Source organism: Tenrec ecaudatus, chromosome 17, assembly GCF_050624435.1.
Source record: "Tenrec ecaudatus isolate mTenEca1 chromosome 17, mTenEca1.hap1, whole genome shotgun sequence".
Classification (NCBI taxonomy): domain Eukaryota; kingdom Metazoa; phylum Chordata; class Mammalia; order Afrosoricida; family Tenrecidae; genus Tenrec; species Tenrec ecaudatus.
Genome location: NC_134546.1, coordinates 47,697,420 through 47,710,543, shown reverse-complemented (window position 1 = coordinate 47,710,543; position 13,124 = coordinate 47,697,420). Strand labels below are relative to the sequence as shown.

The 13,124-nt window shown below is 38.7% G+C and overlaps 1 protein-coding gene across 1 annotated transcript in view; it reads right to left on the bottom strand.

Moving 5' to 3' along the window:
• MTMR10 (myotubularin related protein 10) overlaps window positions 1–13,124 on the bottom strand; it is an 85,155-nt gene that overhangs the window by 60,966 nt on the left and 11,065 nt on the right. Inside the window, exon 3 of the mRNA XM_075535875.1 lies at window positions 721–857. Coding sequence (XP_075391990.1) covers window positions 721–857 — 137 coding nt within the window. The remainder of the gene's footprint in view (window positions 1–720; window positions 858–13,124) is intronic.

The window sequence follows — 13,124 nt, the reverse complement described above, 5'->3', positions numbered from 1 at the left end:
TTAGAAGAGAAATAAGAACAATTATTTAGATAAAGTGAAGATCTAGACAGAAACATGAAGTACTTTAGAACTGAAATAGAAAAAAAGATCAGAAAGCTAGAACTTTTAATTAAATAAGTGCCTGAATTTTTAAAGTGACATTATTTTTTCAATAACATAAAATGAGCAATTAAAATAAAATAATATTCACCATAAACAATACTAGAATTTAGCCTTTTGTGTTTTTTAAAAAGATTTAATAACTTAAGAATATAAAATCTTTTAACATGTATAACAAGTTTTTTCTTAATAAAGTTTTTCTTTTTATATTTAGTAAAAACAAATCTTTGTTTTTATGAGGTTAAAGGAGCTTTTTACTCTTTGAGTAAAAAGGACAAAGAACCAACCAATACTTATATAAACACAGCAAAGTGAAACCATCAACTAATTCTATTCTTCATGTCCTAACATTCTACATAAATTTGGTTTTGAATTTTAATATAACACATTCCTAGCATTAGATTAAAAATCCAAAGCCTATTTCCATCTAGTTAATTCTGATTTTACGGACTGTAAGAACAGAGTAGAACTGTCCCCCAGGGCACCTAAAACTATAACTCCTTAAGGAAGTAGACAATGCTATAATTTTCTTATACCTATGATTTATATAATAATATGTATGTGAAAAAAAATAATATGTATGTGTTGATACAATTATCCAGTGTATAAATATAAACCCACCTGAAATGGCATTGGATCATCTGTGATAAAGGAAATCTTGAAGTTACTGCAGATCAGTTTTCCCCATAAGTCATACTGACTTGTATCTGTTGCGATGCATTTTCTCACAAAATTCACTTCATTTACAACAATTTCTCCTTTAAAAAAGAAACAAATATCCTGTGTGAGTTTTAATTACTACTGTAACATGTCAACTGAGTGACCTAAAAAGAATACTTCATGATAATGGTAATAGGAAAATACATTAGGCATTTTACCTTCTCACAAGTGAGAGCAACAGAATGCTTGTACTTGACAAAATACAGAAAATGAAACAAACTAAGCTCTGGGGGGGTCCAAGTATGTAGAACCAGGAAAGCTGAATCCAAGGTTGCAGTTAAAACTTCCGTGCTACACTGTTGACTCATTATCTATAAATTTGTATTTAATAATACAGAGGAGCCCTGACAGTGCACTGGTGGAGGGAAAAGGCAGTGGGGATTGAACCCACCAGCTGCTCTGTGTGAGAAAGGGTGGGCAGTTTCACTCTCATTAGGTTGCTGTGAGTCAGAAAAGACTTGATGACAAGGGCTATTTAATAATATAATGCCAGACCCTGTTTCCTTAGTGACAATTCAGTTAAAAAATGAGGCATGCGCAGAAAGATTTGACTTTTAGGAGGTGGCATCCAGCCTGTATAAAACAGGCTCAGGGCAATGTCTGGGTTTCTTCAGCTACATTTAGCAATTTTAGTATGTGAGATACCCAACTGACCCTTTCCCCTGAAAGCATGGCTACTCGTCAACACCACTCTTATTTTTTTTAATACCTCTTCTTTTAAAGAAAATTTAAAAGGTTTATTTTTCAGCATTTTTCAGACAATGTGCTTGCTTTATATTAGGGATTTATCAGAGACAAATGGACATTTACCAAACTAATATGTCACTGAAAATATTCTAGAGAATTAAACTGTATTCTCATTTAGAAGACTGTGATAGAATATTTTAAATGTTTTATTAACAAGCAAGTTGATTTCCTAAACCAGTTAAAATGTTTTAATTTGTTTTGTAAAGAATGATAAGGAGAGTTTAGTTTTAACTTTAGAATAAATAATGCAATTGTTAAGTTTTACTGTGTACTTTGGGCTTTCGCTGTCAGCCTTCAGCAACTGGGTGTTTACAAATTAAGCTCTGATCCCATTCCCTCTTTCAGATGTAAACTTTTTTCCCTACAAAAATGTTTTTTTTATTTATTCTTGTTATTTTTTGACAATAGGCATGACATGGCCAGTGTGACATTACTTTGATTTCCTTAAACACTCCTGAAGTCTGCATAAAAAATACGCTTACATTTCAGAAATGTAACACATTGAAGTTCTCTGTAACATAACCTTTTCTCAATATATTTTCCTACTTTTCGCCATATATAAATAACTTAATCAACAAAGTCAAAAAAATACTGTTGAGCCTTATGTCCTAAAACTCCTTATTGCTTATTTTATGAATGTGAAGTGTTTTATTAATTTTGAATTTATAAATAACATGCAGTATTTACAGTTTTTATTATCAAATGATTTAACATCACAAGTTACTATTGTATGAGTTATGCAATCAGACTTTCCAATGGACTTGGTAAAGATGCTATGTAGATATGAAGTCAAAATGACCAATGACTAGATTCTTAAAATGGTCCTAAAGAAAGTTGATAATTAACTACTAAGCTGTATTAAAAGCAAGTCTGGGGGAAAAAAACAACATGCCACAATGAGTGAAGGTGTGTCCCATCATTACAGAAGCTCAATCCTAAAATGTATATATATGAAATCAGATTGTGTCCATTTTACTTTCAGGAAAAAAATATTCCGTTTCAGAAACAAAATAAAAATTTTGTAAAGATTTATTTTGAATGCTCACTTTCATTAGATCTAAGGCAAAAATAATGACATACCAAACTGATTTTCAAAAGACTTAGTGTGATTCCTCAGGTAGAACGTTTGCTCATTTAGTTTTTGATAATGACTAGAGAGTCTATTTCAATAGAAAATTAAGGTGTGTCTATAAGACACTTTGCATCTAGTAATTTATTAGTTATCCACTCAAGATTTATTAGGTAAGGACTCAGATGAATTTTGCATGTTGACTTTGTTTCATTTCAGTCATTTTCTTTTCAGGTATTTTTATTTATAGGGTATCAAATTTAGAAACAATCTCAATGCATATTCTCAGATTTAAGTGATTCAATCCATAAATAATACTAAGTTAAGCCCTGTCATTACTTTTTATTTTTCAATACTAAAATCTTTACTTAAAAAACTAAATACTTTGTGTTAAGGAGACAATTTTAAGAAATGTTCTTCTATAATAATTAATTATAAACTATCAAGGGACCAGGGGTGGGATCAGGGAGGGAAGGGGAGGGGGGGAAAAAAGGGAAACCGAGCTGATTCCAGGAACCCAAGTGGAAGGTGAATTATGAGAATGACGAGTGCAACGCATGTATAAGGGTGCTTTGATCAATTGATATATGTACAGATTGTGATAACAGCTTTATGAGCCCCAATAAAAAGATTTTAAAAAAAAGAAATGTTCTTCATGCTCATGCATAAAGCAAGAATAAGATGCACATAATGAATCTAAATAAAAATGCACAATGGCTGCAGTTCTATCAGTCCTCAGCTGAATACAATATATACCCACAGTCTTATATGCATAAACAATTCAAAATTAAAGTTTATAATGGAAATGTTAGCAAGTCATAACTAATACATCATTTCTGATGGGTTACCCCAGGGGTCCTCAAACTTTTAAAATTGGGGGCCAGTTCACTGTCCCTCAGACCCATTGGAGAGCCAGGCCATAGTTTAGAAAAAAAATAAACTATGAACAAATTCCTATGCACACTGCACATATCTTATTTTGAAGTAAGAAAACAAACGGGGCAAAAACACCTGGCGGGCCGGGTAAATGTCCTCGGTGGGCTTCATGTGGCCCACGGGCCGTAGTTTGAGGACGCCTGGGTTACACTATACTTTCAAACAAGCACAGCATATGTGTACCCTCTCATGGTCAAGACTCTTTAGAAAATTAAAGCTACTAGTGCTATAAATAAGGAATACGTAAATATGATATACACAGCCAAAATATTAGGACTATTAAAAAGGTTGTGAAGTAAACGCATCAGATATCTCTGTAAACCATTTTCCACTGATTGATAAGGCTATGGTTTTGTAATTCTCTTATGGAGGAAAATGCTCCTACGCTGCTGCAGGCAGTCATTCCAGTCTACGTTCTTGACTACAATGCAATCTTCAAATCCTCTTGCAAAGCTTGATGTATCTTATTAAGATTTCTTCAGAAAAGTCAGCTAGTCATATTTTCTAGCAGACTTTAGTGCTCAGTGGCCTTCGAAGTTTCTTAATAACTGATGGACAAAGCGTCAGGATAAATTCCTTGCTCACAAAAACAGCACACAAATAGGCATAGTTTCCAATTCTAAGCCAGTATTCAAAAAAAATTCTTGAAATCGAAAGCAAAATGCATTCAGACTGGCAGTGGTAGCCACCACCTCCACTGCCCCACTGTTAACCATGGCTGAAGCCAGGGTGGGTCAAGGGAGGTGAGAGAGGGCCTGACTCAGAACCGGAGCGCCTTCCTCCCCCCTGAGCAAACCCTCCACATGCCATCAGATGGGAATTTTATTAGTTATGATCTTTGGCCCACACAGGCTGCTGTGCTTCTTCCAGTGGACATAGTCGATGCCTCACTTAGATGGTTCTTGTTTTAAGACAAATCTTTATACCACAAGATGTTGCTTCTTAAAAAAAAGAGTTTTATTGGCATACAATCCACATATATCCAATACAGTAGTTCCATCATATCAAGAAGTGTTGGCAGTCATTACAATGGCCATTCTTTCCGACAGCCAGGCACCATCTGTTTTGATTTGTTTTTCACCATACATTGAAATAGCACCCACATCTTCAATGACCTTTTCAAGAGGGCAAGAATGGAGCCAGGGCCATGTCATACAACTTATTATTCTTAGACTGGGGAGAGAATGACGTGTGAGTCCAAAAGGCCTGAGACATCACAGTCAATGGTCAATGTTGCCTACTTCTATTATTATAAAAGCCGCTTAGCAGTGACAGACAGTTAGTTTCACTGAAAATTCCAAACACCTACTAATTCATGAAGAATGTAACTACAATTCCAACTCAACCTTTTTCTTAACAAAAATAGTAAATTTGTGTTGTAATGATACATTTATTCAAAGTTCTTAGAAACACAAAAAATTAGTTGAAAGAACAGGATCCTAAGATTTACTTGTAGTTAATTCAAATCTGCTCAGGTTAAAATATTTTCTATCTGAAGATCAGCACATGGCCTATGCTATCCTACACAGCTTGCCCAACAATATGAGCCCCTTACCTCACTGCTGTGCTGTGGACTTCTTTTATCCTTCCTACTTGTTATACTCTCTCCAACTGTTGGGTCTTTCTTTACACATGTGATTTCCATTTTATAGAATATTCTTTCTTCTTCCCATAGCCCTACATTTCTCAGGAATGTCTTTAAATTTTTTAAAAAAAACTTCCTACGCCTATTAAATCCCGATCAAATAATTATATACTTGAAATTCCTAGCACACAACATAGCTACAATTTTGCATTTATTTTTGAAAACCCATGCCTGTCTCACCTGCTAAAAGGCTAAACCAAAAACCAAACTCACTGTTACCGAGTTGATTCCAACTCAGAGGTGACCCTATAGGACAAGGAAGAATAACACCTGAGGAGGACATTAAAAATGAAGAATAATCTCATTTTCCTCATGTGGAGCAGCTGGTGATTTTGAACTATTGCCCTTATCATTAGCAGCCCCACCACAAAACACAGTACACTACAAAGATTCTAAGTGCTAAAGGTATGACTGAATGAAAGAAACACTCCTGGTATACCAAACCAACACTAGCTGGACAGACGTTGCTTGACCGAATAGCAACAGCAACTGAATATAACAACTAAGCAGGTTAGAAATAAGCATTGTTCATAATTTTATATGAAGTTAGAAAAAGGTCACAGAGATGCATTGCTTACCTACCACATGCAATGAACTGTAAGATCTACCAAGGGGAGTTATTTAATATGTCCTGATTATTTCTATAACCTGTAAGCTAAGAAAGCAAATATTTTCCTTAATATACAGACTGAGAACCAAAGAGATTAAATCCCCTTTCTAAAATCTCAAAATTAGCAAGAAGTGAACTTGGAGGACTTCCAGGAAGATGGTGACTGACTAACATACCAGAGGGATTCCACAGAAATCCGTGCAGGAGAGTTACTAAGAGGGAGATTCTACTAAGGTAGCAGATGGACACTGGGCCTTGACTCAAGTACTCCCTCAATGCAAGAAAACTCTGTTCTATTAAACTGACATTTCATGATGCTCACCTTCCCAACACAATCGCTGCAGACAACGTGGGTGCATAAGCAAATGTGCATAAGCAAATGTGCATAAGCATCAAAGAACAAAAAATCCTATCAATTGTCTGATCACCTCCCCAATACAATCGTTGAAGACAAATGGGTGCATAAGCAAATGTAGTGAAGAAAGTTGATGGAGCCTGGCTATCGAAAGAGATAGCATCTGGGGGTCTTAAAGGCTTGAAGGTAAACAAGTGGCCATCTAGCTCAGAAGCAACAAAGCTGACAAGGAAGAAGCACACCAGCCTGTATGATCACGAGGTGTCGAAGGGATGAGGTATCAGGCATCAAAGAACAAAAAAATCATATTGTGAATGAGAGGGGAGTGCACAGTGGAGACCCAAAGCCCATCTGTAGTCAACTGGACATCCCCTTATGGAAGGATTGCAGGGAGGAGACCAGCCAGTCAGGGTGAAGTGTAGCAACGATGAAACATATAACTTTCCTTTAGTTCCTAAATGCTACCCCCACCCCACCTCCCGCCCAACATCATGATCCCAATTCTACTTTACAAATCTGACTAGACCAGATGATGTACACTAGTACAGATAGGAACTGGAAAAACAGGGAATCCAGGGTGGATGATCCCTTCAGTAGCAGTGGTGAGAGTGGTGATACTGGGAAGATGGAGGGAGGGTGGGGTGGAAAGGGGGAATCGATTACAATGATCTACATGTGACCTCCTCCCTGGGGGATGGATAAAAGTGGGTGAAGGGAGAGGTCGGACAGTGTAAGATATGAGAAAATAATAATTTATAAATTATCAAGGGTTCATGAAGGAGGGGGGAGAGAAGAGGGAGGGGGAAGAATGAGGAGTTGATGCCAGGGGCTTAAGTGGAGAGCAAATATTTGAGAATGACGAGGGCAACGAATGTACAAATGTGCTCTACACAATTGATGTATGTATGGATTGTGATAAGAGGTGTATAAAATGTTTTTTAAAAAAAGAAAAAGGGAAATTCCACACTGCCGGGTTATAGGAGGAACATTTGATGCTCACCTTCCCAACACAATCGCTGCAGACAACGTGGGTGCATAAGCAAATGTGCATAAGCAAATGTGCATAAACATCAAAGAACAAAAAATCCTATCAATTGTCTGATCACCTCCCCAATACAATCGTTGAAGACAAATGGGTGCATAAGCAAATGTGGTGAAGAAAGTTGATGGAGCCTGGCTATCGAAAGAGATAGCATCTGAGGGTCTTAAAGGCTTGAAGGTAAACAAGCGGCCATCTAGCTCAGAAGCAAATAAGCCCACATGGAAGAAGCACACCGGCCAGTGCGATCACGAGGTGCCCAAGGGACCAGGTATAAGGCACCATGCCAAAAAAAAAGATATAAGTGTGTGTATGCATGTGTATATATGTGTATATGTATATATGTATGTATATATATGTATATATATATATCATATTAAATGAAGGGGGAAGTGCAGAGTGGAGACCCAAGGCCCAAGTGTCGACCAATGGAGATCCCCTCATAGAGGGGTTTAGGAGAGGAGATGGGTTAATTAGGGTGTGAGGTAGTATCGATGAAGAACACAGCTTTCCCCCGGATCCTGGATGCTTCCTCCCCCCAACTACCATGATCCGAATTCTACCTTGCAGGGCTGGATAGGACGGAGGCTGTACACTGGTGCATATGAGGGTTGGAGGTACAGGGAATCCAGAGTGGATGATGCCTTCGGGACCAGGGGTGTGGGGGACGATGCTGGGAGAGTGGAGGGTGAGTGGGTTGGAAAGGGGGAACTGATTACAAGGATCCACATGTGACCTCTTCCCTGGGAGAGGGACAGCAGAGAAGGGGGGAAGGGAGACTCCGGATAGGACAAGATATGACAAAACAACGATGTATAAATTACCAAGGGCATATGAGGGAGGGGGGAATGGGGAGGGAGGGGGGAAAAAAAAGAGGACCTGATGCAAGGGGCTTAAGTGGAGAGCAAATGCCTTGAGAATGATTGGGGCAGGGAATGTATGGATGTGCTTTATACAATTGATGTATGCATATGTATGGATTGTGGTAAGAGTTGTATGAGTCCCTAATAAAATGTAAAAGAAGAAAAGAGAAAAAAAAAACAGACAAAAAAAAAAAGAAAAAGGGAAATTCCACACTGCCAGGTTATAGGAGGAACATTTGAACGATAAGTAGGCACAGATCCACTAGGTTTTGAGGAGCTGGAGGCTTTTAGCTTACCACAGTCGATGGTGGCTAGGGTATAACTTAAACCCTGCCACTGTCTCGGCTGGAGCTGTGATCATTTTATCTCAACACAGCCACAGCTTGCCCCCTCCTCAGGGCAGGGATTAAACCCTTCCAGCCCCACAGGCAGGGCTCAGCTACATTTACTTTTTTTCAACTCTCTTCTCTGTCCTCCCAGTTTCAGCGAGCTTAGTTTTTTCTTCATTTTTATCTTCCCTTTTCTCTTACAAGCCACTGCAGACCTCCAGACTACTCCCCTTAGCTTAAGTCATTTATGCCCTCCCTCCACACACCTTGGAGAGCTCCACACTCTGCAGCATAACCTCAGGCTGGGGAAATCCCATCCACCCTCTACCAGGGGAAATCCTGCTCACCTTCTTCCTGGGGAAATTCCAAGGCCCAGCCTCTGCAGTGCTTAGCACATGGCTTCAGGGGAAATCCTGCCTTCATACCTGGGGGAGCTCCTACCCACCCTCTGGGGTCCCATGTGACTGAGGGAACTTCCTCCCACCTGCTGTAATGCCTCACACAGCCAATGTTCCATGCTGCTGCAGGAACCTCTGCCCAAATTCTGCAGCGATCTACCAGAACAGGGCAATTCTGCCCATCATTTACTGTGCTCTACATCAAAGCCGACAACCCACCAGCCTTCTGTGCCACTCTATGTTGCAGCAGGCACACCCGCATGCCCTCTGTGGCACACCATCACAGTTTCTTGTGAGATCACCCAGTGCAGCACCATTCCTGTGGGACAACAACCCAACCAGTGTCCCCTGAAAGGACCATCCAACCTGCCCTCCAAATAACAGAGTACTGGTAGAGTAGGAAGAGTGAAGCCACAGGAAGATAAAGTGGTAGGCCACTTCCACAGTGAAATTAGCTACAGGCAGTTTGAAGAAGCATTCCTACAAATCTCCCAGAGAAAGCCAGTGCTCTTTGACTCCCTTTAAAATGGCACTGGCTCCTCTAAAACAATGCAATGCAACAGAAATCACCCCAACGACCATAATGAAAAAACAGAAAAGACAATGGCAGATGTCCTGAACCTAACAACGTGCACAGAAGAAGCAGACATTGATCTGCCACATAAAGAAAATTTCAGAATGCTGCTTGCAGTCATGCAGGATATAAGGTAAAAAGGTTGAAATGACAGATAAAGTGCATACAAAAAAGGGAAATACAAGAGCTTAGGAACGAGATAACAAGTAGCAGACTCACAGACTTCACCAATCGACTGGAAGCAGAAAATCCCACCAGTGACCTTGAGGACAGCCAAGAAGACTTGAACAAACACAAACAAAAGTAATAAGATCATCAGAGAAGCTGAATAAAACTTAAGAGCTCTGATGCTACGAAGAGGAAAACATCAGAATAATTGGATTATGAAAAGAAGACACAACAAGGAAATCATCTGCAACAACAGTGAGAGAATTCTTGGAGGAAAACTTCCCGAGCTTAATGAATGAAAACCAGGCAACCATTCAGGAGGCTGAAGGAACACCAGCTAGACCAAATCCCAAGAAGTCACCAAGGCACATAACAGTTAAACTATCTAACTTTGAGGAAAAGGAGAAAATCATGAGAGCAGCTAGGAAAAACAAGCAATCACATATAAAGATTCCCAAATAAAAATATGCTCAAACCTATCAGTGGAGTAACATATTCCAAAAATTGAAGGAAAATAATGCAAACCCAAGAATACTCTACCCAGTCAAAGTATCAATCAAGATAGATGGAGAAGTAAGAGTCTTCTCAGACAAGGAAAAACTCAAAGAATATGTTAGAAGAAACCCAGCCCTACTAAGATCCTTGCTGACCTAGTATGGGCAGAAGAACAGCACTCCTCACCAAACATAAATAAAGAGACTGCCACATAGAACAACGCCACCCAGAGGGCAACAAAGAGAAAACAGGCCCCAAGAGAGGGTGGAAAGATGTCAAGAACAAGAAACACACACACACAACACAGATAATAAAGAGGTAGGAAAACATACAACACAAAAGGTATAAGATGACATTACAGAGTCCCCAGATGTAGGTAATAACCCTGAATATCAATGGACTGAATTCAGGCATTAAACACTGAGGCTAACAGACTGGCTTAGAAAACACAACTTATCAATCTGCTGCCCACAGGAGACACATCTCAAGCCTACAGACAAAAATAGGCTGAGAATCAAATACTGCAGAAAAGCATACCAAGCAAATAGAAATTAAAAAAAATCAGAGGGTGCAATCCTAATCTAGGATAAAATTGACCTCAAAGTGCAAACCATAAAGAAATATGGAGGGACACTATATGATGCTCAAGGGAACGGTAGGCACAAAACCACTAATCATTTTAAAAGCTATTTTCCCCGAACAAGAGACCCACTTAATATGACAACCAAACGCTCTAAAAGATGAAAAGAGAACTCACAGCCTCAACAATTATAGTAGGTGACTTCAATACACCACTCTCTGAGAAAGATAGATCACAGGGAAGGAAACTCAACAAGGAGGCTAAAGATCTAAGTACTAAAATTAGATCTGATATTTATAGTGCTCTTCTTTCAAATACCAAAAAATTCATTCATTTTGAGTTCACATGGCACATATTTGAAGACAGACCACATGTTGGAGCATAAGGCAAGTCTGCATCAATTTAAGCACATTGGTATCATAGACTTCTCTTTCTGACCACTATGCCATAAGGCTTGAAATCAATAAAAGGAGGAAGAAGAAAACAATAGCAAACAATTGGAGGATGAATAAGTTTCTACTGAAAAAGGAGTGTGTACTGCCCAGATCAGAGAGGAAATTAGAAAATTTCTAGAAACCAACGAGAGAAGACGGTATACCAAAACTTATGGGACACAGCAAAGGCAGTTATCAGAGGATGCTTCACAGCAATACATGCACACATGAAAAAGGAAGAGAGACCTATGATTACTATGCTGGCACAAAATTTACAGCAACCAGAGCAGAGTCAACAGGACAATACTACTACCAGCGAGACAAAAATAATAAAAATCAGGGCTGAGATTCAGGAGAGGGAAAATAAGAACATTATGGAAAAATGCTGCTATAGGTTGGTTCTTTGAAAGGATAAACAGAATTGACAGACCGGTGGCAAGCCTAACCAAAAAAAGAAGGGAACAATAGCAAGAATGAGGGATGAAAGAGGAGACATGACAACAGACCCTAATGAAATCAAAAGGATAATTACACAGTACTACGAAAGACTGCATGACAATGAATTCAACAACTTGGAAGACATGGACAAATTATTGGAAAAACAATCCCTCCCTAGACTATCCCCAATGAAAGTCAAGAATCTCAACAGACTCACAGCAATAGAAGAAATAGACAAAGTTGTCAAGGGATTACCAACAAAAACATGCTCTGGACCAGATGGTGTCACAGAAGAATTCTACCAAGCATTCAGGGAGGAACTGACACCCATCCTACACAAACTCTTCCAGAACTAGAAAAAGATGGCAAATTCCCGAAGTCCTTCTATGAAATTAGTATAACTCTTATACCAAAGCCAGGCAAGGATCCCCAAAGAATCAAGAACTATACATCAATATCCCTAATGAACATCAAAGCAAAAATCCTAACAAAATACTGGCCAATAGAATACAAAAGTATATAAAACAAATAATTCACCATGACCAAGTGAGATTCATACCAGGGATGCAGGGATGGTTCAACATACGAAAGACCATTAGTATCATTCCCCACATTGACATGAAAAATTATAAAGACCACATGATAATATCGTTTGATGCAGAAAAAGCATCGGACAATATCCAACACCAATTTTTGTTTAAGACACTCAAGAAGATAAGAATGGAAGGAAAATTCCTCAAGATAATACAAGCTATTTATGAAAAACCAACAGTCAATGTGGTAGTCAATGGAGAAAAGATGAACACAATCCCACTGAAAAAGGGGACCAGACAAAGATGCCCCTTGTCCCCACCCTTATTTACTATCGTGCTAGAGGTTTTAGCTAACAGCATAAGACAAAGACATCAAAGGTATTCGCCCATGGAAGGAAGAAGTGAAACTATTGTTATTCGCAGATGATATGATTTTATATATGAAAAATCCCTAAAGCTCTACAAGGGGAAATACTGTAAGCAATAGAGGACTATGGCAGAGTGGCAGGATACAAGATCAACAAACAGAAGTCCATTGGACTGCTATACACATAGGACAAGACCACAGAAGAAGAATTCAAAAAGGTGGTACCCTTCACAATAGCCAAGCACTAATCAAAATATCTAGGGATATACCTGACTAAAAGATTTATATGAGGAAAACTACAGAACACTCTTACAAGAAACCAAGAGTAACCTCAACAAATGGAAGCATATCCCATGCTCATGGATTGGAAGACTCAATATAGTAAAGGCATCAGTTCTGACCAAGGAGTACATAAATTTAATGCAATATCTATACAATTGCCCTCATCTTTCTTCAAAGAAATGGAAAAACTGATTACCAACTTCATATGGAGAGGGAAGAAGCCCAGAATTAGCAGAGAACTCAAGAAGAAGGACACAGTGGGAGGGCTTGCTTTACCTGACTTTAGCACATATTATACAGTCACAGTGGTCAAAACCACATGGTATTGGTATAATGACAAGATACTCAGAACAATGGAAAAGAACTGAAAACCCAGAAATAAAATCATCAGCATACAGAAAACTGATCTTTGATAAGGGCCCAAAAAAATCAAATGGAAAAGA